Source organism: Anguilla anguilla, chromosome 17 (assembly GCF_013347855.1).
Source record: "Anguilla anguilla isolate fAngAng1 chromosome 17, fAngAng1.pri, whole genome shotgun sequence".
Classification (NCBI taxonomy): Eukaryota; Metazoa; Chordata; class Actinopteri; order Anguilliformes; family Anguillidae; genus Anguilla; species Anguilla anguilla.
In genome coordinates, this window is record NC_049217.1 from 10,620,846 (window position 1) to 10,648,102 (window position 27,257).

The 27,257-nt window shown below is 45.5% G+C and overlaps 1 protein-coding gene across 7 annotated transcripts; it reads right to left on the minus strand.

The window, feature by feature from the left end:
* Nucleotides 1-1,685: 1,685 nt before the first annotated feature.
* Nucleotides 1,686-26,849, minus strand: usp7 (ubiquitin specific peptidase 7 (herpes virus-associated)). Of its 7 annotated transcripts, none has more exons than XM_035397985.1 (31): nucleotides 25,886-26,848; nucleotides 21,714-21,818; nucleotides 21,005-21,203; nucleotides 20,410-20,548; nucleotides 19,635-19,723; nucleotides 19,054-19,162; nucleotides 18,570-18,700; nucleotides 17,947-18,001; nucleotides 17,728-17,808; nucleotides 17,470-17,560; nucleotides 16,667-16,749; nucleotides 16,373-16,482; nucleotides 15,439-15,616; nucleotides 12,328-12,472; nucleotides 10,631-10,761; nucleotides 10,295-10,429; nucleotides 9,095-9,196; nucleotides 8,654-8,759; nucleotides 8,040-8,132; nucleotides 7,873-7,940; nucleotides 7,125-7,225; nucleotides 6,875-7,028; nucleotides 6,336-6,403; nucleotides 6,018-6,126; nucleotides 5,723-5,800; nucleotides 5,041-5,141; nucleotides 4,404-4,503; nucleotides 3,836-3,955; nucleotides 3,397-3,468; nucleotides 2,210-2,300; nucleotides 1,686-2,060 (listed from the first exon to the last, which is right to left on the minus strand). In XM_035397985.1, exons 1-31 carry the CDS (start codon nucleotides 25,968-25,970, stop codon nucleotides 1,954-1,956), a joined length of 3,336 nt encoding a protein of 1,111 aa, XP_035253876.1. In that variant the 5' UTR covers nucleotides 25,971-26,848; the 3' UTR covers nucleotides 1,686-1,953. The 7 variants fall into 7 exon arrangements, with proteins under 7 accessions (XP_035253876.1, XP_035253879.1, XP_035253878.1 ...); XM_035397988.1 differs by having other exon boundaries at nucleotides 1,780-2,060; nucleotides 15,460-15,616; nucleotides 25,886-26,849; XM_035397987.1 differs by having other exon boundaries at nucleotides 1,780-2,060; nucleotides 9,095-9,184; nucleotides 25,886-26,849.
* Nucleotides 26,850-27,257: the final 408 nt, after the last annotated feature.

Consider the following 27,257-nt stretch of genomic DNA (forward strand, 5'->3'; position numbering starts at 1 on the left):
CCCAGATTAAGGCGGCGCGGCATGGGGCACGCCGGCACACTCACCGCCGCTGCATTCGGACAGGGCGTGCCCGCGGACCGAGAGCCGCCCGTTCGGACGGGTCGAGCGAGTTGCTCTCCGCCTGCCTCGGAGGAAGAAGGGTGGGCACGCGCATTCTACCGCACATTACAGAGCCGCACCGTCTCCACAGCCGCACGCTCAAATATCAACACCGTATCCGTCAAAGAAAATGGACACTCCTAATTTTAGATCACATGACCACTTTTGCTAATTAGCAAGGGCTAGAAATATTACCTTATTCAACATTTATAAGCCCTGCGTAACATTCTTGCTCTTTAAAAAAAAAAAAAAGTCTTTAGATTTCCAAGTTCTGCTGGCTTGATTATTTCAACAACTCACATTTTAAGAATTATTTTTAAAACTACATGCCAACTCAGGAGTTTTCTCCCCATCAACTACTGCACAAGATTTTATAGAAAATTTTTATTCAACATACATTTCCCAGCAAAAAGGCAATATACAGGAATAGTAACACACAGCTGCTACACGGAGGAGTTAGACGGGAGAGAGAGAAAAGAAAATAAACGTGATCTGCAGGCCATCTTTGTACTGCACTTAAACTAGACAGACCATTGCAATTAGTTAAAAGAAAACAGTATATGACGGAAAAAAGTCAGAAACCAAAATTAAAAACTACACACAATGAATATGCACATCTGAATGGTTTTGTACCCAACAAAATTTGTGTTTAATTTTACATGTTCATTCTTTAAATATACAATTTTTCAATTTTTTTTTCTTTACAAAGCCAACTCTACGCTAGGGAGCATTCCTTCTGTGCTTAAAAAAAAACGAAAGGGGGGGAGGAGGTGGTCTGTATTTGTTTATTAATGCTGGTTTCTATAACCTCAACCAGTCAGCTAAGTGTCCGTAGCTTCTTGCAAATGCACAGTACAGTAAAAATCACTTAACCCCATCAGACGTCTGATGGCATCGCCACTGGAAATCCACAGCAAGTGACTACAAAGCGCAAGGAGATGGGAACCAATTCCAACCAAAGATAAAGGAACCAAAAGGGTGTACGCAAGAATCAAACTAAACCCAAAGATCGCATTTAACAAGTGCTGATAAATGTTCTAATCTTTGATATTAAGTGCCGACGTGCAAGATGAAGTACAGACGCTTGGTTTTTTTTTTTGTTTTTTTTTTTTTAATTACTTTTTTTTTAACGGATGCTGTGGATTTTAATTGTTATTATACAATCTATAGGGAAAAACAAAAAAGAAAACCCAAAACAAAAACAAAAAAAGAAGCGGAATTCCTCCAGCCAAACTAAGAGAGAAAGATTTGTGTAAACATGAAATAATCGACTAGTTGCACTAAGGGAAAGGGAAATATGCGACGACCAGGTTAGGCAGCTAGCTTAGACCCTCTGGCCTGATGTCACAAGTTGAACACCTTTTTCTGCAAATGGTAGCCCCCGTCTGACTTTTCCTCCGCCTCCCCGCCCGGTAACCCCTCCCCCATCCACTCTCCTCCCCTCCCTCCAAAATGCAGCAGCTCTCTCGCCATAACAATTCTTTAAAAAAAAAAAACTAATAAAAATAAAAATGTGGGGGGAACAACAAAAAAAAAAAAAATCAATCCAAACACCTGTTAGGTCCATCATGCCATCCTCCCGCCCAGTGTTTTTAAAATCCCATTTCATTCTTCGGACCCGAAGTAGGCAGTCTATAGTTAAGCCAAACTGAACAGCCCCCGAAACTTAAAGGAGAAAAACAAACAAAAAAAAAACAAAACAAAAGGAAACCCTAAAGAAAGAAGGATGAGCAGCAAACCCTTTTGCTCTTCATTCGCAGTGCGCCTCTGGGCTCAGCGGAGTTAGAAGCGGGGCACACGGGGGGTTTGGTTAAAGTCTTTAGTGATGGGTCGCTTAGGGTTCTCCGGAGAGCGTCAGTTGTGGATCTTGATGGCTTTCTCCAGGTACGTGTAGCGCCCTCTCTTGGGGGCCTTGTTGAAATGATCCAGCCCCAACCAAGGCCTAGGGTGGGACATGTTACCTGGGGGGGGGGGCGGACAAAAAAGGAAACAAACACGTTATCAATGACAAAAAAAAAAGTAAAACCTTCAAAAGTAACATGAAGTGGGGTGGCTATGATTTTGATTTAAATTCTCTTCGGAGATAAAAACCCGAAAAATGGCAGCTTACCTGGCTGTGGCTCGAAGTCTTTCAGATTCACTTCATATTCTTCTTCGTTGATGTACTGATGCCGACCCATCATCACGATGGCAAACTTGAACTACAGCGGGTTAAAGATAACCAAAACGATCAAATGAAGGAGCGAGTAAACACAAACAAAGCAGAGGTTCCTGCTCGACCAGTCGGGGCTGGCGCAGGAAGAGTGGTTTTGGTATGCGGTCGCTGCCGACTCCGGGAAACAAAGGAGAGTTTTCGCTCTACGCTGCCGATCGGAATTCTGTACATGCATGCACGTATGCGCCTCCCCAGATGCATGACCTACATGGAGTTAAATTATGTTTGCACAATAGATTTTGGTCATTGCAAGCACTACAGCCAAATAATGCAAATCATTCCTCACAGAGAGTTAAATGGGCTCAACTCCCATTTAAACTGCCATAAAATCACGGACAGGTATCAAAAAACGCATTTTACTGCAAACCAGGTCATTAGTACTGTTGTACAGACATGTGTGAACACATCTATCGTAGTTCTAAAAGGAACTTTAAACCTAAACAGGGTTCCCCACTCATTTTAGAAAATCATTTTCCAGGACTTTTCAAGGACAATTTCCATGACTTAGACTTACAGACATGAAACATGGACAATGGTAGCCCAAAGCCGGTGCTGGACCGAGAAGGGGGGGGGGTAATGTGCAAGTACCATAACCATTCAAAACTTTGTGCTGCCGTGTAATCTCAAGCAGCTAATAAAAATGAGAAAAGCGGAGAGGAAGACAGAAAAAATACAGAAAAATGTGCAATCTCAGCCCTAAATATACTGTTTAATAGCTTGACTTATAGCCTAGCCTACAATTTTCCAGGACCTCACAAATATTTCCAGGACATTTTGTAAATTTTCTCATTTTCCAGGTGTTTTCCATGACTAAAAAACTAGTCGATAAATTTACAGGTTTTCATGGTTTTCCAGGACAAGTGGGAACCCTGCTAAAGAAAGTGCCTTGCTATACACACCTTGCCTTTACCACCAGCCACTTAAAGAACATTTCATATACGGCTGGAGTTCATGATCAAAAACACTGAAAGCTCTACATTGCGCTTCAAGCAGCTACTTATATCAGACGTTAACCGTGAAGGTAAAGCAAGTCAGCTGGCTCAGGCAAGTTCAGCAAAGGAAGAAGGTAATCGGGTCTTAACCTTTTCAAACTCCTTCTCCTGGATGTCAAGCATCGTCTGGATTCTTCTCATGACCTCCCTGAAGGGTTCGCCCTACAGGAGGAAACAGGAAGTTGCAGAAAGTCTACAAACTGCTGTGGAGCCTGCTTTAAAGTGGTGAACAGGGACACCTTCTGGAATTTAGGCACACGACTCTGACTTTAAAGAGATTTGACTTCATTACCCAGAACATACTCGACATTTCAGATATTATCATGAATGAGAGCTGAAGACGGTGTTCGTATTCTGATCAAAAGTTCTCTCGTGGCCGAACAAATGAAGGACCCGGTGAATTTACACACAAGAACTTAAGGACACATAGCGAGGATAGCGGGCTGCTCAGCCCTGTTCACCTCGTCATTCACCAACAAACCAGAGTCTCCAGCACAGGACCACCAGGATCTCTGGGGCGGGCACGCACCTGTCGGATCTTCAGCAGGAAGGGGATCCCGAAAGTTCCGAAGACTTCCTTGTGGAAGTGCGCGACGGGGATCAGCATCTCGCTGTCCTTGTCCAGGTCCACCTGGTCCAGAGGGATTTCCTACAGCGCAGGGAGAAGGCACAGGTAAAACACAATAACACAGACCCAATACCGAACAGGTTAAAACCCTCTGGTTTCACCATCCGCTTGGTAGCCGAGCAGCGCGGTGTTCACAGTGCAGCGGGAAGAGCTATCCTGGTTTTTCCATTCTAACCTTAAACTCAAAATACAGCTCAGACCCATGTAACCAGGTGAGATCACCGCTTTAACTGATGGATTAACATTTACATGGCTTTACATACAGGCTGTAACACACAGGGCAAACGCATAGAGGCTTAAATACCAGAGGATGCTAGCTTAAGTTGGGAGAGGAACGTGACCCCCAGGTGTCCTGATTGCAGCGGGGTGCTCGTTCCAAAACCCACCAGACCCTGCACGCCTCCCAGCAGGACAGGCACTTTTTGGGGGGGTGGGGTGGGGTTATCCGCCCCTGGCTGGAATGGCTCACCTCTATCCTGAAGGTGCGACTTGCAGCAGGCGACAGGCACTCCAACAGCTCGTCCTCTTGGTGAACCCCGATTATTTTATAGCTAACGATTTCTAACAGCCTGGGGGGAGAGAGAGCGAGAGAGCTTACTTTTCTGATTTCACAGACAAAAAAACAAACAAAAAAAAAACATCTAAAGACATCTGCCCAAGTCCTAGCATCACGTGTCCAATTCAGCTGAATCAAGCTGCTTGCTGGTGAGGACAGATCTGCTATTCTTTTGTACTTGCAGCTCGAGGGGGTGGCAATTTGGCGCCCCCCTCCCCTACGCACCCTCAACAGAGGGTTATAGTAGTTTACAGACACGCACAAATGCAAAAGCAACTACGGATACCTACAGACTGTACAAAATGGAAACACTAAAATTATATATGACAACTGACACCACAGAGAAGCGTCTGAGCCATTAAAAGAAAATCCCAGCATGCATTGGGTCACGTGTAAAAATACTGATCTTTCTCTTATGGAAGAGTGGCGTCGTATTTCCTCCAGCAGAATTCCAGCTCCTGGTGGGAGGTCTACCGTAGGGAATAAAGGCCCAACACCCCCACCCCCCTCACCTGAGCTTCTCTGAGCCCAACACCCCCACCCCCCTTACCTGAGCTTCTCTGAGCCTTTGTCAGACAGCTCCACGGCCTTTTTACATTCCTCCAGCAGGTCTCCCACGCAGCCGTGCTTGTCGGGGTATAGTGTTATCTCCTGTGGACAACAGCGCGCTACGTTTACCTTCAGGCGTTTGGTAATCAGAATGACCGCAACACAGACACGTTCACACGGCTCGGTATTCACCCAGCCAGTTCAGTTACAGCATTACAGAGCCTGCAACACTGCTAATGTACAACACGGCTGTCTAACACCAGATATTCCCCCTGCGTCAGTCTCCCTGCCGTAACAGCCCTCCATATCCATTTGCTCAGCTACAGCTGAACAGACCCAATGATCCCAGTACAATGCCTCCCAACAGCCCATCCACCTGAACACGCGATCTGTGCGTAAGTCACTCAAAGATGAAAGGTTCCCCAAAATCAAATATCTAACCGCATATTCCTTTATCATGATTTCAGCAAAGGACAAGCAATAGTTCTGAACGTGTACACACACACACACACAGACACAGACACACACACAAAGAGCTCTGTGTGTTCAAACCCACAATATTGGGAATGATTCAGAGTAAAAAAAATGTCAGTAAACACCAAGAATAAATTTAAGATTATTCTCATAACTACACTGAGCAGAGAGTTCATTTTTATCCCTTTATTATTCATTTAGATTTTTACCTCTTCCCGAAACTGGCTGTTGAGCCATATGGATTTGAAACTCCTCCTGTTCTCAAAGTCGGTGATCTTCATCTTCAGCTGCAGGAGGAGAAGGTCCAGAATAAATCAGTTCACGAGTCCGCTCCTGCTACCATCAGTTCACACAAACTAATGGAGGAGAAGCCTAAAACTCCTGCTGCTTAGTGAGCATTAAATGCATTAAGTTCTTTACTGTACACTGGCATGCTGGTACACATGTAAGACTTTATGAGGGACTGAATGATCTAAATGTGGAGATGCGAGAGGCCTCTCTTACCTGCTGGTAGTAGAGCTTCTTTGGCTGCCGGGGCTTGAAGAACTGCAGCAGGTCTCTGAGAGTGCCTTCATAGTTGTGCCTGAGGGGGTTGCCTGGTCCGTCTCTGTACCTAGGCATGACAAAGCCTTATTACACATGCACACACACACAGACACTCGCACACTCACGAGCCCACACGCACGCACACGCACACACACACGCACACACACACTCACGAGCCCACACGCACGCTCACACACACACACGCACGCTCACACACACACACACACACACGCACGCTCACGCAAGCTAGCGCAACGCTATTCTATCTGAACGTACCCTTGTGATTTGAAGAACTGCAGGAGCATGGGGTCGGTGTTTAGCCGCTGTGCCACAGTCTTCGCCACCTGCGTGACAGCACACAACACGACCAAAGCTTACACACGGCCAGGGCTCAGAGACGGGGCGTACACCCGCACCTACGATGCCTCTACACCTACGATCCCAAATCTGGCCCTGGAGACTCTTTCAAACGGACAGCTAATGGACTGATGAATGCCAATCCAAAGACATGCAGGTTAGGGTAACTGTGGGGGGTGGGGCGTTAACACAGTGTTGCTGTAAAAGAGCATGTGTGCGCAGTCAACCAACCCTGTATAAATAAAGGTTCATTTATGAAAAAAAAAAAAAAAATGTCACTGAATGAGACATGTCCCACTAACTGGCATCTCAGGTCTAAATCGGCCCTTGGTTAGAGAACAGTGAACACTGGCAATACTACTTGGGGTCTTAGGTCAGATCGTAGGGTATCCCAGCCCTACAAACATGCCAGCTGCAAAACAGTCAACTGCTCAAAGGAAGTGGCCGTGGCCTCTCACCTGGAAGTAGTTCATTCTGTTGGAGAGGGTGACTACGAAGCCGGGGTCGTTGTGGATGGTTTTGTCGCAGAAGATGACGTCCACGCGATGGTACAGGTCTCTGAAGTAGTCCTTGGCGGTCGGCAGCTCGCTGGTGTCGTTCTCGGGGTCGTCCCTGAAACAGAGCACACGGTGATGTCACGGTGATGTCACGGTGATGTCACGGCGCCCTCGCTCGCCGCGGCGACCCGGCGCACGGAGGCGCGCTTACTTCTGGAAGACGATTATGTCTCCGTCCATCAGCTCGTCCAGAGCCTTGTCCAGGGAGACGTCGTAGTCTTGAATCCGCTCCGTTAAATTCGGCTTAACTTCCTGAAGTCGAGGAAACACACAAAATAAGAGATCAACCAAATTAAGACAGCTGACTTAATTTTGTTGTTCGTTATTTACGACTTAGTTACTTAAGTCGTAAATAACTTTAACATATGCACAGTTGTATTAAATACAAAACTAGATAGCCTGGGGTAGCCTGTTTAAAAGGACTTGCTTTTTTAGCACGGCTATAATGCAGCAGTAATTTTTAGCATTTATTCAGTCAAATTTTCTACATTAGACGAATATACAGTGCTCAATTAAGATCAGTTTTGTACAGAAGCTTGAGGATTTCCCTTCAGTATCAAGGACCATGAAGAATCGTTTCACAGAATTCAGTAAACACCATTTCACTGCTTTACTCACTTCTACTGTGAGCCATATTTAACAGCGAAAGACTATCATTTGGTGCTCCGCAACAATTTTTGGAAAGACTATGCAAAGTCCAAAAAGTGTGAAAAATCTGAAAAAATCAAGCAGAGGCAGTATTTATTCAAAGAACCAGCCTGCTGTGCCGTCTGCCAGCTACAACACTGCCAAGGCAGCAGCTGATTGGCTGAGGGAGAATGTATTCTGAAAGGGTCTGAGTCAGACTGCACACTCAGCTGATCGGCATGGCAACGGACGAGAAAAGGCCCAACACGCACCTCATAGAGGATAAGGCTAGTTCCTTGCTGAAACCCTGCTCTTTCACACATGACCGGCAGCAAGTCTCCTGTTACAAAGGAAAACGCAACGTCACAAAAGTCCATCGCCAGAACGAGCCAGTAAATGAGCAAACTGAGACGGAAAAATAGAGCTGGCAATTACTCACGTATTTTACAGGATATAGGCGTATAGATATGTCCGCAATAATTTAAGCTTCTTGTTTTGGGATCGTACATCTTCAAGAACAGCATCACATCATCTGAAACGACAGGAAATGAGATTTCTGCAGTTAGGGACCCTGTGGGCCAAAATTCTATTATTTTTCAGGGCTGGCATGATTGGTAATACAAACACACATTTACATAAATGCATAAAGATGTGATACAGCCTAACGGGATTGTACTGCATTATCAGAGACCCATACTGGAAATACTACAGAAAACTGCTGATGGATACAGGATGACATCGACAGAGACGCTGAATCATCTCCTCTACAACAGCAAAAAGAGTCGAAGGGTCGCCCATGAACTTAAACTAAACTTCCTGGGAAATCCCAGCGTTCACTTACAAAAACAGTACACAGTGACTTCAAACTGTACTTCCGGTGCTTTTCAAAATCAAGCAGGGAAAGCCATGACAGTCTGGGTCTTTAAGTGGTTAGTGAAAAAATCACACACAGTAGACAGAATTTGACAGTTTAAAAGAGGAATGCTGTTAAATTTTTTAAATATAAAAACACAAAGGGCAGCTTATCGCGCAGAGGGAACGCGGGACACTAACGGTCTTTGTCGAACTTGGGCAACGTTGCCCCGCTGGCCGCCATCTCCGGATCCACCGTTTCCAGAAATATTGTCCACGGGTTTTCGTTGTCACTCAAGTCGATCATCTGTTGGCGGGGGGGGGGGAAACGGTGACAATCAAACAGTGGCCACGCCCCTCAGACTCACGCTCGTCCAATTGCAAACTGCCACAGACAATGCTAGACGGAGACCAGCGCATAGTGGCCCAAGCGTGCCAAACAATTCAAACAAAAAGTCTTTTCTTTGCACATTCCATAAAAGTAAAGTGCGGGAACAGGATTAACCTACACAGCGCGGTGGCTAATCTACTGTTTATGGGGAGAAGAGGATTATGGGCGGCATGCGGAGACACGTGCTTGCTGTACTGCATGCAGCCGCTAGAGGGCGCCAGACCAAGCGGAGCTTCGCGCCCCGTACTTACAGACTTGCTGCAGTCAGCCTCATAGTCCATCATGGCTGGTCTCTTTGTACCATTACTCCTGGCCTGCATGGGCCACAGCCGGATCTGATCCTGTGGGAAACCCTGCAGCAAATCAATACAACAACTAGATAAAACTCATTCACAAACACACTATTCAAATCAGGCTTTACAGTACACTGTGCACTCTCATGCGCGCGCGCACGCACGCACGCACGCACGCACGCACGCACGCACACACACACACACACACACACACAGACAAACTCTCTCGCACACACAGACAAACACACACACGCACACGCACACACTCTCACACACACACACTCTCTCGCACACTCAGATATACACACACTCACACCACAGACAAACACACACACACAGGGGCGCATATGTGCACACGCATGAAACCCATCTTGTACACACATTGCAGAGGACCCAAGGAAATATAATCCAAGTAGGCCAATCAGCTTATGAATAACAGCAGCAACTGAAACGGCTCCTCGGCGTTGGGCAGGGACTGCAGTGTCTGCAGTCTCTCGTTCCCCCTCTCCCCCTCACCCTCTCCCCACCCTCCCTCCTTCCCTCCCTCCCTCCCTCCCTCCCTCTGTATGCGGTCAGGCACTTCATTAACCCACACGGCTAACCCACTGACTTCACTCTACTGATTTAGCTTGGCTCCCCTGAGACCTGGGCTCTTTAAACAGAACAGAACGTGCCCAGTGACGGCTCCGCAGGCCCAGGGGCCTTTAAGTACCCCCCCCAACCCCCCTCCACCACCACCACCACCCCCACCCCTTTCCAAATGGAGGCTGCGCCCGCAACAATGCGTTTTCCGCCGCGCCTCGTTCGCGGGTTCGGCACGGCAACGCACACGACAGTCAGACACCTCTAAAGCGGAGGGGAGGCAGCCCCCGGGCCTGAAGCACCAGAGAAGTTTCCGGGCTTTTCTTCCATTCAGGCACTCCATTACACATTACACACATTACAGTCACTTATTATGAGCCAGAACATGCAGAGTCCGAATGGGGAAATGCTGAGTGTCTCCAGCGCTTGGCTGCACCGTGTCCACTAGGCAGAATAATTAACCCCGTTGTGTAAAGAAGGGGTCTGGGCGGAGTACACCAGGGCCGCCGGTCTAAACCCCTCTGAAACGGGCAGGCCAGCACGGCTGCTCTGGAGAGGGAGAGAGCCGGGACTCACCATGGTCTGGGACAGGTTCTGGACGAACTCGGCCAGCGTGGAGCTCTTCAGCACCTTGAACACCGTGTACTTCACCTTCTCCTCGTCATACATGTCGTTGCCCTGGTGACCGCAGAACTGGTCTTCTGTCACAATCTGGAAATGCAGCGAAGGTTCAGAATTCTTAGAATTTAGTGCCTGGTTCTTCACCAAGGCACTGTAAGCACTGAGCTAGATGGGAGGGTCTATTACAGTATTGGTACGATAACAGATTTTTGACTTCAATACAGATACCAGGTTTAGTATCACAATACTCAATACCAAAACGAGTTCACCTGTACCTGTAACTTTGCTCACCTGCACTTGCATGTAGAGGTGCGCCTCCTGGCGCTCCTTCCTCTTCTGCGCCTCCACCCGCTTCTCCTCCTGCAGCCGCTCCACCAGCTGCTGCGGGATGTCCAGGTCTGTGACGGGCTGCAGCACCTCACCTGCACAAGAAACACCATGAAAACCCGCACTGAAAACAGACTTACCGAAAACAGCCACCCTGAAAGCACCTAACACCATAGAACCCCCGCACTGAAAACAGACTTACCGAAAACAGCCACCCTGAAAGCACCGAACACCATAGAACGCCCGCAATTAAAACATGCTACCACAAACAGCCACATTAAAACACGCCACAGTATACACCCACTACAAATGCCCCATAATGGACACCTGCAGTAAAAAAAAGTCAAATCATTATAACCCACAGTAAAACACTACCACAAAGCTTGGGACGAAGGTGGCTGACAACAGATTTGATGGTCAAATCCATAAATGTGGTATACCATTTATTTGTTGTGAAGCACTTACGCACACCTTAGTAAGCTAGCTAGTTAAAAAACAGGGTCAGGCTAAGTATATTATCAAATTACCCGGCTAGCTAGCCAGTTCCACAACACAGCTACTTAGCCAGCTAACGTGAGCTGATTGCCTTCCACTGGCAAAGTTACAATGACTGCGCTTTCAAGCTGCAATATATACTTGTATTGACATGAGTATATTACAACACAAAAACTAAAACAAAAAAAAACCAACTTTGTCATGTATGCTGATAGCATTTAAGTTTTTAACCTTACTAGCCAAAGGGACAAAGGCGAGTAAGACCAGTATACTCTTCAAGACCAGATGCCAGCTTAGTTTCCCAGCTTAACATCCCATTAGCTACTTGGCTGGCTATCGGGGATTTCTCATGTCATCTGGCTTGAATACACTGAGAAACAAAAGGTAGCCAATAAGAATAGGTTGGATGGCTAGGTAGCCACCAATAAAATAATGAATCATACCCTGCATCCTGGTATCACTTTTGATTCATACATAAAAGTTCCTGTTTGTTCTTCATGTAAGAAATGATATCTGATGCTATGGAAGCAAATATGCCATTGTTTGAGTAGCAGTTCACCTTTAAACATGCAGTAAACTGAAACTCATGGTGACATAAGTTATATTATGCGTTTTCTATGTTTTGCCATTGCCACTGCTTTCGTCATTTCCATTCATCCTCCTTCACTCCCATTCATGGGGGACCTGGTTTCCATTCTGTGGGGTCAAAGTTTTTTTGAACAGTTCTCAATGGAAGATGGCTGATCTTGACATAGAATTATTTGGTTTTATAAAAATATTAAGCGGTTGCCAACACTGGGTCACTGAATTCTGAATTTCTCACCAATACCGTGAAAACAGATTACTGTGGCATTTTTTAGGCCAGTTATTAAAGTCACAACCTGAAACATCCCTACCAAAGACACCTGTGCTAAAAACAGCATACTATAGACACCTGCAGAATGAAAATACCATAGCATAAACTAGCACAGGCACTGAAAACAGGCTACCATAACTGCAGTGAAAACTGCCTTCCATATACAACTGCAGTGAAAACTGCCTTCCATATACAACTGCACTGAAAACAGCCGAGCCCACCATATACAACCTCATGTCCCGTTCCCCCCCTCCCCCCCCTTTTCACCATGATCCCCACTGTGTAGGTCCGCCGCGCGAGGGATGCTTACTTAGCTTGGACTCCCGGATGTACACCAGCATGTACGCGTTTGTGCAGTGACGCACGGACAGGTCGTCGTCGTGGCCACCGTAGTTGTGTTCTATCGCTTCCTCTTTCGTACACCTGGACACAACGTCGTCATCAAACTTGCACCACTGAAACAGAAAGGGGGGGAAGAGAAGAGGGAGAGAGGGACAGAGTTACACAAAACCCAATAACCTTTTCACTGGCCATTCCTTTCATTAAGACCTAGTTCTAAGACAGCAGAAGCATTTCCGAAATCAATACTGAAATGTATGTGGTGTTAATCTACAATTACATCATCATTACTACATCACATTATTACTATGATCATCATTCTTGGCACGGTCACATCACAGACAGCAATAGCAATCATTCTACGTGCCATGCAATACAATGGCAAGCATGCAAAATCAATAAGACAATGTACAAATAAATGACATTTGAATAAGCCTTTTTACAGTAAGAAGCATACATTCACTCATTTTAAATCACAGCCACAATGCCAATTACACATCATGGAAAAAAGAAGAACGTAACGCAGAAACTAGAATACAGGCAAAGGGTAAAAATTTTAGGAGTCGAGCAAATCTGTCCATTTCACATTTCTGGGTATGTAAACCAGACGTAGGGATAACTTTCTTCCGCTAGCTTAGCTCCGCTTAGCTCTTCACGCAAAATGGCCAAATTCAGAAGCAAAAGACACTTGGAGTGTTTCTCGCTGCTACATCTCAAGAGGAAACAACCCTATATGTCCTTTCATTTGTTCCCTGAGGACGAACACCAAAGAGGTTGTGGATAAGGGCTATTAGGAGAGATGAAGGGGAGGGGTTTGTAGGGAAAAAGGAGCAGCATTTTTGTCCAATAGCAGCTCGCTGCAGGCACGCAGCCCCACAAAACAAGCACCACCAAGAGTCTATGTATATATACATTTTTAAAAGGCAAATAATTGCTTTCAAAGGAAATCTATTTATTCACATGGAAAACGCAGAGAGAGCTTTAAAATAGCCTAATACTCATGACAGTATTAAATGCAACAAAAAAAAAATCATTTTAGGCCAAGAAAGTAACATAACCATGCATAATGGATGATCGTAGGTTTTATCTTGTTCTTTTCTTACAACAATCATACTCAAAACTAATTTTGTTTTAGTGAGGTTGAGTGAACAACCTGACACCAGCTTTCTTTAAATTAGCCAGACTGAAACAAGTACAAAATATAAAACCATTGTTCTTCTATACTTACAAATAAACATATGCCCAAGTACCAGCGAAGCAAAGCTAACTTTTGACTCCAAATAATTAGTACACATATTATGAAACAAAAGCTTAAAACCATAACAGGATTCACTCACAAGAAAACATGATCATTATTAATGCTACCGCTAGGATGGATTTTTAGAGGCGAAGAAAGAGGACGAAATGATATTGGACAGAGCCTGAGTTAAAACTTCTGCCCACCTCCTGGTATGCGAATATAACATTAGCTAGCATTTTGCTTTGTCACCAAGATAGTTTGGTAATACGTTTGTTAAACAACAGAATTAGAAGCACTGTGAAATGTCGAGATTGTGTCGTTAGCTATACAGTAGTTAGCAACTTTCCCCCGTTAGCCAGCTAGGCTACAAATGCTATCCTTTCCTCTGCTTGCCTATCTTCAAAAATGAAAAATGAATAGCTCAAAAAATATGTAGCCCTTGTCGACACCCTGAAACTCATCAGCTTCCAGCACTGGAAGAAAGTTAACCCAACACCTGGTCTAGGTCGCCATCTTATGAAATAGGTCCATCACACAACTGCAGATTGGTCATCTTCTTTCACTACCGTTGTGCCAATCAAACACAAGATGCTAGAGGAACAGAAAAGTTTGCCCAAGGTATAGGGGAATAAGGGTGAAAACTATGCTAAACAGCGTAGATTCCACAATGAACAGCGAAGCAAAGCTAAAACAGGGACAGGAAATAAATAAGCAAGACAGGAGAAGGACAGGAGCGAACAGAAGAGCTGCAGGGGACCCTGGGCTTGTGGAGATGAGACGACATCCAAAGATACCATGAGTCACAATCCTCAGGACCTAAAATTGTCTGCATCGCAATTTGAGAATCACTGGGTCAGGCTGGAAAAAAATAATGATCTTCACTCTTTAAAATGTATGACATTTCAGTTTCATGCATACAGAGCATCATATTTCCATCTGGAAATTGAAATTTCATCTCTCTTTCATGTATCATATCATCTGAAATCTTCAGTAAAGAAAAAAGCTCTCTCTGCAGTTGCAGTGGCTGTACAGTGGGGTGAAAAACAGTGACAACTTAGACAGTTGCACTTTTTTATTTTTATTTTTTTTAAAGTTGTATTCTAATTGGACATGGAAGTCAGAAATACATTTCCCTTGAAACTGCTCTGATAAGTGTCCAATCAAGACAAGCATGAATGTACATTTTAAGTGCAAACCATGAGCAGCACTGCATCTATAAGCAACGCTGATTTAGAGTAAATTCCAAATGGAAATTTTCCATGAAGACAGCAGTAATTTCGCTGTTGTTGTATGAATGCGTTTACATTTACACGTGCATTTGTACAGCATGCTTTTAGTTGCAACTGCGAGCAAATCAGTTCCACTGCACAGTCCTGGTTCCATAATTTACCCCAAATCATTTCCAGTGGTCTGATTTAGGCATTTGACATCTCTTCTAACTGGCCTTTCCATTTTTTGTTTTTGCACAGCCAAGACCATCCCAATTTTCACACATTAAATAAATCCAGTTCAATTTCAGTCTACAAATACATTTTATTCACCTGGCATGGAGTATTAACTCAAACTGCTTTTTTTTTTTTTTAGAGGGGTCCCACAAAACAAACACACACTGCGATCCATTCCCTGGAAAGCTTGGTACAGACTGCATTGCGAAAGTATCGTGCTATTGCATGTCTCCTTGGATCGTCTCATCTCCATGGGCCAGTGGACAAGGACAGGGCGATGAAGAAACGAGCAAGACGCAAGCAAGCCCCAATTCAGCACCCACCCACCCACCCCCCTCCCCCCCTCCCCCCTCCCCCCTCCCCCCTCCACCCCAAAAAGTAGTAAAGGTTTTCTCACTATTGGCTCCTTGACACTCACTTTGCCGTCTCCTTTGGGGTTGAGATAGACGACGTAGTGACCGCCGTGGTTGTCGCCGCTGTGCACCAGCACGGCGTGCAGGATGTAGTTCGCCGGGTCCTTTATGTCCGGCTTCTGCAGAAACTCGTCCAGAGGCAACTGCTCGGGAAACTCAAATCTGGGGGGGGGGGGGGTGAAAAAGGCTCTCTCTCACACACGGTGCCGTTTGGACTGACCTGCTGGCAAAGGGCCGCTAGCTGATGCTATACCAAACCTACTGAGGGCTGCTAGCGATCGCGTTGGGTCAGGCGTACCCAACCCTGGGCCAGGGAAGTAAGAGAACCGGCTTGTTTTCATATTTACTCTGCAATTGATTGGTCAGCTACAGCAGCTGATTACACAGTTCACTCCCCTCAGCAGGTTTAAAACCCCCCCCCCCCAAAAAACAAACAACAGATCTCATGGCTCTCCCAACACCAGGATGACAAAAAGTACAGTTTGTCGATGACAACAAACTGATATTTATGGGTTATGAGACAGCCAGTGACTGTCTGTCTGACTGCTGCTGGATTCTTCAGCATTACAACATAACGCAGTACTACTGTTCTATCTGCTCCTGAAGGACTGCAGACTGATAGGTCTCTCATGGGTCAGGGTTGGGCTCCATCCAAACGAGCCCCTATTTCTCACTAACTGATGTAATTGCTTAATTAAGAGTTATGAAGAGGATGGAGGAAAGGAAATACACCCTCCACAGGACCGGAAGTGCGCACCATTTTTACAGACAAACTTCATCGAATCAACCTTCACGCGAAACACATCATAACAAGGCAAATCTGTGAACTGTAACCACGCAGACGTAGGCAGAAACTTAACCCGTCGACCATCTACGCTTTCTCGACATGGAGCTGACCCTGGTGCAAAATGGGCTCACCTGTCGTTGATCTTGATGTTTTGGTCTGTCTGGGGGTCGTACATGAACCTCATCAGCTGCAGGTGCAGGATGGGGGGGAACGTCAGGAACTTCACGCCCTTCTCCGCTTCCTGCCCGAAAAGGAGACCGCGATACACAAACCCTTTAAGAAACGTTCTAATAAAGATTTTTTTTAAATAAGGAGTGCCTCCATCGTTCCGATGCAAAACTGTCAGAAGTGATGCCGCCCCGTGGGGCTCCATCTACAGGCGTTCTGTGGAACTGCGGGTGGCGCAGCTCGGGGGGAGCCCTCACCTGCAGGCCGTGCTCTCCGGCGTCGTACTTGTTGTCTCCGTCGAGCTGCTCCACCGCCACGTAGTCTTTGAAAGACTCAAAAACTGCAGAGAGGACACAGCCGTTAACTCACGAGAAGGAGGCGGGTCACAGAGCCGCAGCACAGCCTATACACTCCCTAGATAATCAACCCCTACGCTCATTAAACACCTTAAACTACAGAAGTTAAAATCTAAAGTTCCCAGAAATATAGCACAGAATGGACAAACAATTACAGCACTGAGCTTCGCCAAAATTGTAACATTGGGGGTATAGCTTTTCAAGAATACAGGGCTCTGCATCAGATGGCTCTAAAAAACCTATGAATTTGCTGCTTTTTCGTAAATCGAAAGGCAGAAGTGTATTAAAATAAAAATTGTGCTTTCACTGCCAAAAACCAGGGATGAATTTGAATGGGAGATGTTTGTGGAAGAGCTGTTGAGGGCTGTACTTAAATGTCGACAAGAAATGAGGAGGACAGGCAAACTGGTTTAACCACACATGCTTCGAAACTGTTTCTCAAAATGAGAACAGAACTCTGAGGCGCTCGCAGTCATAATCAAATTAGAATCGTTGCAATCTGACGCTTTGCATTCAGAAGGATGATTCGTGCTGGTGTCGGAATTTAAGAAATACAAAAGAAAAAAAAAAGCTGTAGGTAAATCAGACGGTGCCGTGGAAACCCGTCGGTCGGGAAGCACCACGGGACCGGCCTGTGGCCTCGAGCAGGCGAGGCTGGGAACGCGGGAACCAGGGAGAGGGGGAAGGAGAGGAAAGGTACTTACTGTTTTTCTTTCCTTTAATGCTGAGCTGGATGTCGTAGTAATCTTCTATTCGCTCAGATCTATAGTCGACATGTTTACACTGGATGTAGGACTGCACGGAAATAAAAAAAATGATCACAACTTAATAGAAACAACTCGGGAGGAAACAGAACCAAAACACACACACACACACACACACACACACACACACAAACCACACAAAAAAGAACAAAAGCCAACAATGAAAACAGGACACTGAATCCAAAGTCTGGGACTTACCACCATCTTCCCCCGGAAGAGTTTTGGGATGGTGCCCTCCACACACGTCCCTTTCATCTTGTTTTCCACGTTGTCGAGAAGCTACGAGAGAAAGATCATAAAATATACAAGCAGAAATACAGACTATTATCTATTGGCAGATATGCATTTATGGATGTATGTTCGTAATATGTGTATGTGTAAAATACACGTCCACACAAACACAACGTGAATACTCACCACCCTGCAGAGTTCTTGCACATCATGCTGCATGAAGCTGTCTAGTGTTTCCCACCTTTAAAAAGAAGAGTGTTTGAACATAAAACACAGTTTCACAGGGGTCACAGCAGAAACCCAATTGAATCATTTTGTTTTGGGGTAAAGTACCCAGTCAGACTGGCTGTCTGTCGACCTATCGATCCATGTATCGATTTAATAATTTGGTGCCCGACGCGTGTTTGAACATGTCCAATTCCCACCCGAATTTGGAATGACCAGTGAACTATTTGCAGCCGTGTGCGTGTGTGAGCCCCACTGCCGATTTTGGGAGAGAGACCCCTAACGGACCAGACGCTCCCGTACCCCGGGCGAAGCCAACGGCCGTGTGGCCCTACGGAGCACTCGATCTGAGACCCCGCGCGGGGCCCGTCCTGGGACCGCAGAACGCTGACTCAGCCAAATGAGCGAGCGAGCGGCCTGAGGAAAACACTCGGTTCCGTTCAGGAAGAGTCCGAATGGAATGAGCCCTCTCGGTCTTTCGCCGGCCGCACGCAGCCAGGAGCAGAGTGAAAATGCCCCTGGAAGTGCGGCGATGGGGAGGCACGTTTTTTTTTTTTTCTTTTGGCAGTGAAGAAGAAGCGTACCCGAAGGACTTTGTGAGCTTCTTGGTCCCCACGGGCTTGTCGCTGTGCTGGAGCTCGTAGAACACCCTCTGCAGGGCCAGGGGCACGCTTTTAGAGGAGTCATCCCCCTCTGTGGGCATCATATACACCGCCTGTGAGAGAGAGACAGACACAGCATTCATACTGGGCACGGCTGTATTCTGTAGCCTCTGCTTCGGCAACACAAGTGCCTATATTTGCCATGCCAATAAAGAACTTTGAAATTTGAATTCGAGAGAGAGAGATAGACAAACAAGAAGCCAGGAAGAGCGAAAAAGAGAGAAAGAAAAAGACAGAGGGGGAGAAAGACAGAGGGGGGGGGGGGGAGCGAGAGAGAAATACTACAAGAGAGCAGTGTCGTTTCATAATCACGTGGTGCTCGGCCTGCCCTGGGACTCGCCACCTAATTTCACAAACACAAAGATGGCCGAACTGCGGCTAATGGCCCGCGTGCTCGCGCACTCACCCGACGAAGCTGGTTTGTGAAGAACAGGGTCTGTAACAAGCTGTTCATGTAGCACGTGGCCCCTTGGTTTTTCAAACCAACATAGCCAGTGTGTTTCTTCGAGTCCCACCTGTAAACCACAACAGGGTCACACTGGAATCCATCCCGCAAGCATTAGCAACGATCACACGGCACCGCAGCGGGACAACATATCCAACAGTAAGACTGACGGCTTTAAAAACACCGCCTGACCTGAGACACAGATTACAAACAAGACTGCCAAGGACAGCAAGCGGCTGGATCCGCACAAACACATTACATTATAAGACAAATAATGTTACATCAGAAAAATCTGGTGCACATTAGATTTAAAAAAATTTTTTTTTTATTTTTTTTAAGTGTACCCAAATCTGGAAGTCCCAATTGTGTTTGTGCTCTACAGTCTCCAAAGACCGTGGGGCCCATCCACACGCTGAAAAAGTGCCTGAACAGGACGAGCAACCCAGCAGCCCGAGCGACGTCTTCAGGAAGCAGCATGCGACGGGAATGAAAACCCGCGCCAGTCCTGAATCCCAAAACGGAAGAGCGAAAACAGCACTTACGCTACGCCGTGTGGGGCGTCGGCCTGGACGTACACCTCGAAGGACACCTTATCGTCTTCGATAAACCCCCTTTCTGGGTCGGTCACGTCCTGAAAAACACCGCCAAAGCAAAAGCCAGGTCAGCCGACGGCACCGATTCAAGGTCACTTCAAGTACTTTCAAGATCCCGTTTTCCAAAATTCTACGACCCATAAAAACTGTACAGAAGACCATTTCCTGAGCGTTGAAGACCATCGATAAAGCCATTTAAAAATAAATACAGACATATAAACAAATACTGCCTCAAGACTCTCCAACAGCAAAAAAAAAAACAAAAATGATTGATGTAGCTGTCCTAAATCTGAGGACCTGAGAAGTGTGGAAGCTTGGAAAGCCAGTGTGCAGAGCAGTACCGTAGACCTGTTTTTTAATAGATCTCTGATTGGCTCAGACACAGATTTACAGCAGCCAATCCTGAACCGTTAAAATGAAATCATTACAATTAAAAATGCTTGCACTGCACAGGGGCCCATCAAACAGTGTGGCCAAGTGTAACCACGATGACTTACAAAGCTTTGCATTTTCTACAATTTACAGATGTGTGCAGCTCCACGTAAACCTGAGCTTTTCAGGTCGAACGCCGCGGGGCGCCGTTTCAGTGTGGCCGCTGAGATTTGAATCTGTAACCTTCTTTCCGGTTGGCCGAGCTCGTCTCCCTATCCTGAGCTAACCCAAACGGCCATCGTGAAACCCGGCGCTAAATCGGCTCGTTAAGAGTGAGGAGCTGGCGACTCACGCTCCAGGACATGAAGTTGGAGAAGCCCCAGTCGTTCTCCTTGTGGAAGAAAAGGTGGCTTATCCTGCGACTGAAAGACTTCTCGTCGTCTTTGTAGTTGATGATTTTCAGCATCGCCTGGGCGTGGCAAGACCATGACCTGTGGAGACCAGAGGAGGCGTTGCCAACTGGGAACCTTAAAAGGCTCAGCTACACAGAAGGCCATTTACAGCACTATAAAGTCACAAACATAACATTATTTATTTGCTTGGCAGACACCCTTATCTAGAGTGCTATACTTATTAGTTACACCTGGGTAGCAGTTCATATTGAGTACTAATGCATCATTTACAAACAATTCCACAAGCCCCACCCCTTAACTGCATTTACAAACATATGAAGACAGAATCCAGATGGGAGACTCAAGCAAAAGTATTCCATTTCACTTTAATGCATATGTTACTACTGATTTTATCCGTTTAAAAGAAGCCCTCATCCAGACTATCTAAAATATCTAAAGGTTTTTGATATAACCACTTCATGTCCACTACCAGCCCCTCTGTATGGGGGCGACCCGGGTTTGGGGGAGGTTGGCACGGCAGGGCGTGGCGCTCACGTGGAGTCGGACTCGGCGTTGCACTGCAGGAAGAAGCCCACGCTCTTCTGGTGGGGCCGGTCGGGGTAGAAGCGCGGCATCACCATGATCTTCCAGGGCAGGTTGCGCACGAAGCAGGAGGGGCTGAGCACCGACTCGCCCAGCCGGCTGAAGCGCTCCACCACGAAGCGGAACGTGGCCTCCGACCGCCAGCTGGTGTCTGCAAAGCGTAAAGAACCCACCGTCAGACCGGACCGGAGGGCCTTTGAACCTCCTACACCCACTGGCATCACTGCACGGCAATTACTGCCACTGTGGCCACTGTCAGCAGGGTACAGTGAACAGTGGGACAATAATTGTAATACATGTTATTTATAGAACACTTCGTACTAGGAAATTTATTTTTTAAAAATTTTTTTACACAATGGAGTAAAGACACAATACCTACTACAAAAACAAGTGTTAAACACATATCAAATCAAATATGCTAAAAGTTAATTTGACATGAACACAAGTATTTTGAAGTAGTCTCTGCCATCAACAGAACCGTGTTGCACAGGGTTCAAGCTGTGGTCAACCTGGAGGTGAGACGGTCACAGAGATGACCCCCCCCCCCGGCGTAACGCCGACCCAGGGGGCGTGACGTCACTCAGCCCCACAGCGGCCCCCCTTCCCGCACGTTAATTATGAGGCTCTTTATTTTAAATGCAGAGAGAGGAAAGAGCCCCACCGTCCTCCATGTCCTCCTCTGTGTTGCTGTGCCCGTCGGCCATGGCCAGGTTCCCGTTGATGACCGGATTTGGAGTGATTCTCGGGGGATCATCTGTGTCACCCGCTGGAGAAACAAAAGGCATTAATTAAAAAAAAAAAACTGACATTTACAGTAACAGTGCCGCTTCTTCGAAGAACAAAACTCTGGGAAAGTGTCTGGGTGGACACGGCCAACTTTCACAGATCCTGATTCTTTGGGGCAATTTGTATCGTTTCCTCACGGTTCGTTTTTGAACATTACCAGTCTTCGCCAGTTACATTTCAAATCGGACTTTTGTTTAGATACGAGGTAAAAAAAATAAAAATAATAATAATTGGTATTTTGGCCAGAGACCCATTCTTGCCCAGTGACTTTGAATTTTAGCCCTAGATTAACAGAAAAGTGTCTCTACGAGCACCACTGATGTCCGGTGGTGGCAGTAACAATGCCGCCAATGTGATTTTAAGGAACGGCTCACCGAAATGGGAACGCACAATTTCACAGCTGTCAAAATCCGTCCCGGATTGGCCTGCTCATCCGCAGCCATTCCAAACGAAGCCAGCGTCCACCCAATTGTCATCTGATGCAAAAACTAATCTGGATAGAATCTGCCGTTTTACCGCACAACTGCTGGACGGGACAGGACTGATAATTCGGGAGAACGTGCTGCATATCGAATGCTTTAAGACACTCTCTTCCCTTGGGGAGCACGTTCTAAGGCACGGGCCCAGATAAACAAACTGTTGCAAAATCTCCCGCGCCCCTCTGGTCTATTGCGAAACTCTTCAGGTGTCATCACAGTCATTCTAATGGCTAAAATAGTCACGGGCAGCAGCTCTACAGGCCTGACCTGCGGGAAGCCCTATGGAGAAGACTGACCTATATTTACCAAGAGGATTACACGGCGAGGAGAGTGTATCAAGCTAACCGGGCCTCTACACAGCACTCCCACAAAGATGTTTTGGGATTTGATTAGGTGACATCTTTGTTCTAACTTCCTGACTTCTTGACAATCCTAATCGCGTGGAGTGCCAAAAATGATGCAGTTCCCTGCATCTGCTCGATGTCCCATAACTTCACAAAAACATCTGCATGGTTCCTGGATGACTGCACAGGGCTTCTCAGCACTAAAGTGTCACATTTATTTACTGTATTTTCAGTGGTCAAGTTGACTGGATGTAAATAGGATGCATTAAAGTCCTGATTCCTTTTGGTGCTTTTCCCCGCACAGAAAACTGTGGGATCACTGTAGTATGCTGGATCAATTTCTTGTTTGATATTAGCGTGTAAATTTAATGAAAATGCGTCCACGCAATCTGGATGAAAATATATTTTTATATCACTTTTGAATTTCCTGGTTATGTAAAAATTAAATTATTTCCAAATTTCCAAAAGGATACAAGCTCATCTGTTCAAAATTTCAGGATAATTAAAGCAGCCATTGTCCAGCACCACTATTTTTTCTGAAGCCCCTTGTTATCGCTTTTCCAACATGCAGCGGCAAAAGCATAACACTGCTTTGAGCCCCTCACTCCACTGAACCAATTCTGCTTATCCACGGGCAAAAAACCATCAAGGTATTTTGCAAAAGTAGGTCAAAATACCCAAGTCCTGATGCTCAGATGTGAAATGTTGAGTGGCAGGTGGATGCCATGTTATGAGATGTCATCTGACAGGACAGTCCAGGAGGAGGCGGTAATGAGAGGGGCCGGGCCCTGGACAACCATTTTGTCTTGTCTGGACCCATTTATTTACTTCTGCAGAGGTTTCAGGACACTGGTCATACAGATTCCATTTTTAACCAGGTCATAAGGACTATTGGTGAATGTCAAATGCATTTATAAATGTTAACTCCACCTACATTCAGTGCAACTTTGTGAGAAGCTCCTGAAATTCACTATACCTCACATTATCAGTTAATTTTTCTGTTTTGTTAAAGTCTTTTTTTTTGTTCCAGGTGTGTTCCATTTAACTGTCAGCTCAGACGTAGCTGGAAACACTAAATTATTAAACAGACCCACTGAAATGAACTGATATTCCGTTTAGTCGATGTTATGGTGAAATATCTGACAAAATTACATAAACTTTAAGACTGTGAAATTAGATTTAAATACTTTGTGATTGTGGGATAAATCGATAAACATAGAACTAGAGTCAAGTGTGACTTAAATTCAACTAATTAATAAAATGTATATTTATTTCACAAAGGCTTTACAGCTTTTAGCTTAAAGTTACCAGTCAATCCAATACAGTGGGCCTGAAAACTGACCCGTCTCAATAAATAAATTAGCTAGCAAGCAAGCTGCGTTTGCATTTAAAAGCCTTGGATGACTTGCACGAAATGGACAATGCCTCCTCTCTAGTCTAATCACAAGTCAAAAACACTCGTTGATTTTTAAAAAAAACTTTACGTCAGGATTTGAGCTATATCAAAATCTTTTCCCAGCCTCTCTCTTTTGGCGAACACGCATATCACAAAAATAAAAAATTGGATAATTAAAAATGGCGAGCTCCACGCGTTGTTTCTTTATACAATGAAGCAGCAAATCCCCGCGCAGTGTCCGTGCGAGCTCCACATGCGGGCCTTGCCGCAGCCTCATCATAAGCCTGACTTGGCTAGCCACATAACTGTGCTAACCATCTAGCTAGCCAATTCCACACTGTCCAAAAAAATCAATCGGCACCGTCACTTAACGATACACTACACCTACACGCTAGATCGCTTTACGTTAAACTTAACAATAACATACATTTAATTTCTCTCTTGCTTACATTATTCCGAATATTGTGCAGGCGGTTAGCCCGCTAGTTAAACTGACGCAACGACCTGAGGGAATAAAATGTTCATCTTTTGGATTTGCGTACCAAGTTATCTGACAAGCAATATCCATTTGATCTGGTGTGGCTACTGTCAGAAAAACCTTTGTTGAAAACCGGACGTTGGCTATCGGAACAATATAACAGAGAGGCCTTAAAAATTGATTGTTGCAAAATATAGTCCACCATCTTGGAGCGGAATGGCTGTACACTCCCCCCTGTGTGGCTAGCTCACGTAGCTTTGGTAATCCACTGGGCCTGTAAATAACAGCTAGCTAGTCACCCAGTCTCACTTGATAACTTCGCATTTTAGCCTTACTTATCAAATATTGTCCATTGAGTTATAACTAGTATTAAACAGTATATAAAGTTTACCGTTGTCTGCACATAGCTGGGCGTTTAGAACCATAACTAACCGTTGTTTACAAACAAACAAGTAACGTTAGCTACATCGCAGATCTATTATCGTTGGCTAGCTAGCTGACAACCGCAGTTTCACCTTTGAACAGCTAACTAGTACAACCGCGAGCCACATAATATATGCATCAAATAATATTCTCCGTTTCACTCAGTACAGATAACCTAGTTTAACAAGTATGCACCGCCATCTATAACGTTAGCTACTGGCAATTGACTCACAGAACCAAAATATCCAAATTACCTTCGGGTTGCAGAATTAACTGTCACAGAAATAGAACGATTATCTGCGTTACTCGATCAGTATGCTGAGCAACGATTAGTTAGCCTAGACTACGTATGCCTCGTTTCGTAAACGTTATCATTTCAACTGGTAATGGTTTTGTAAGATGTTCGCAACGGTTTAGCAATGGAGTTGTATCTACTTATGCACACAAATGTACAAAATCTAGCTGAATCCGCTTGGGCTGAATAAGTTAGATAGCTTGCTAACCAATAGCTGTTAGCAAGCTACTCTAAATAAGAATATCTGTACTTCTAGATAGCCAATTAGCGAATTGTTTAATATACGGATCTAGCCATATTCCTAGCTACATATTTGTACAAATACTTGCTTAGCTAGTTAACAAACTTACCACCAAATTGAGGGAAAATCGCAATGTCGGCATCAATGAACGCGTGCGACCTGACCCATGATGGCTATATTAGCACAGGCTAATTTTACATTGATAACCATTCACCGCAACTCGCTAACATCAGTTAGCTAGCTAACGCTAACTAGCCACGTCTGGTAGCAAGAAATAAACATGCGACTGCAAGGTCAGTTGTAAATTGATTTAGCTACAGAACGTCAACATTTCGGACCTGGGTTCTGTGTTAGCCAACTACCCACCATCATGCAAGCGGCCTTTGCTTACCTTCCATCTCCATATCCTCGGGCTCGCTAAGTTGCTGCTCGCCGGCTTTCTGCTGCTGTTGCTGGGTGTGATGGTGATTGTTCATGTTGGCAGCTAACGGGTTGTGTTGATGCCTGTAGTCTTGGGTCCCCTCGACCTTTTCCGACGTGGGTTCCGTGGGGAGCCGAGGCCGGGGAGGCTGATGTGGGGATTGGGAATGCGGAGGTGGAGAACACAGGTCGAGCCTTAGCGGCTGGGCCTGCTCTAAAACGACCTCGGCTTTTTCAGCTGTCAGCGCCGGGGATTGAGGGAGGAAAGTCGGAGGGGGAGCAGGCAGAGAAACGCGCACGTATTTGCTCGCTATTCGCCCAATCTCGGCGCCTTGAGGGGGCTACAACTCGCTAACGATAGTGGATGACTACGGCTCCAAAACCGGGATGCCAATTGTGAAAAATCAATCCGTACTTTACCCCAGGAAATATGGGGCAGCAGGCGAGGTAAGAGAAATACCAGTCAGTCACACCACGACCTGCAGCCGGAGAAAAACAGTGTACAGCCAGCTAACGCTAGCTCTATCATTAACTAAAACTGTATTTTTTAATTCAGCAAATCACAAGATACAATACCAAACTTAAATACAACCCCCCCTGCAATATTCCCAGTCCGTATGCTCCTCTGATTGTCCCTCTTCTGGGGGAAAACGAAGAAAAAGGCTATCCATTCAAACCCGCTTCTAATTTGGAATCGCAGTAATTTAGAAGTTTAAGGTGATTGAGATGCCCGAGTCTTTCCCCGTTATCTTTAAACACGAAACCGCCGCATTCGTTCATGCAAACAGCTAATGTTGCTGGTCGTATTTAAAAAAGCTTAGTCGATGCGCAAATTCTTTTTTTTTTTTAACCCGGTCTCAGCCAGCCTCTCACCCTCTCCCTCGGTTTGTGATGTTCTGTTTGAGGTAAAACTCAAAATGGCGGTCGCGCTCTTCTCTGAAATGTCACATCCGCATGAAGATCTAAACACTGGCGCACACACAGCAGAGTCAGTCAGGAATTGGCACGCGTTTTTTTGACCCCTCGGTTTCAATGTGTCATTATATGTTGCTAACTGCATTTTGTATTTATTTATACGCGCTGTTTTTGTAGTATTTCCAGGTATTAATTTATAATGAGACAGAAATGGAAACATTAGGTAGGCCTGATGTTTTATTAAGCTTCCCCCCTAAAATTACTCTTTAAAACGCTAAAAGGCACAGACATATATTCATTTACTGTCGAGCATTGAGCTACAAGTGTAAATCAATCAGACAGGTTCTAACGGTGGGCCGTGTGAAAATCATGTCATAATGATTCTCGTTCCTTATAATAAAAACAACATCCCTAAAAACTTTAAAACA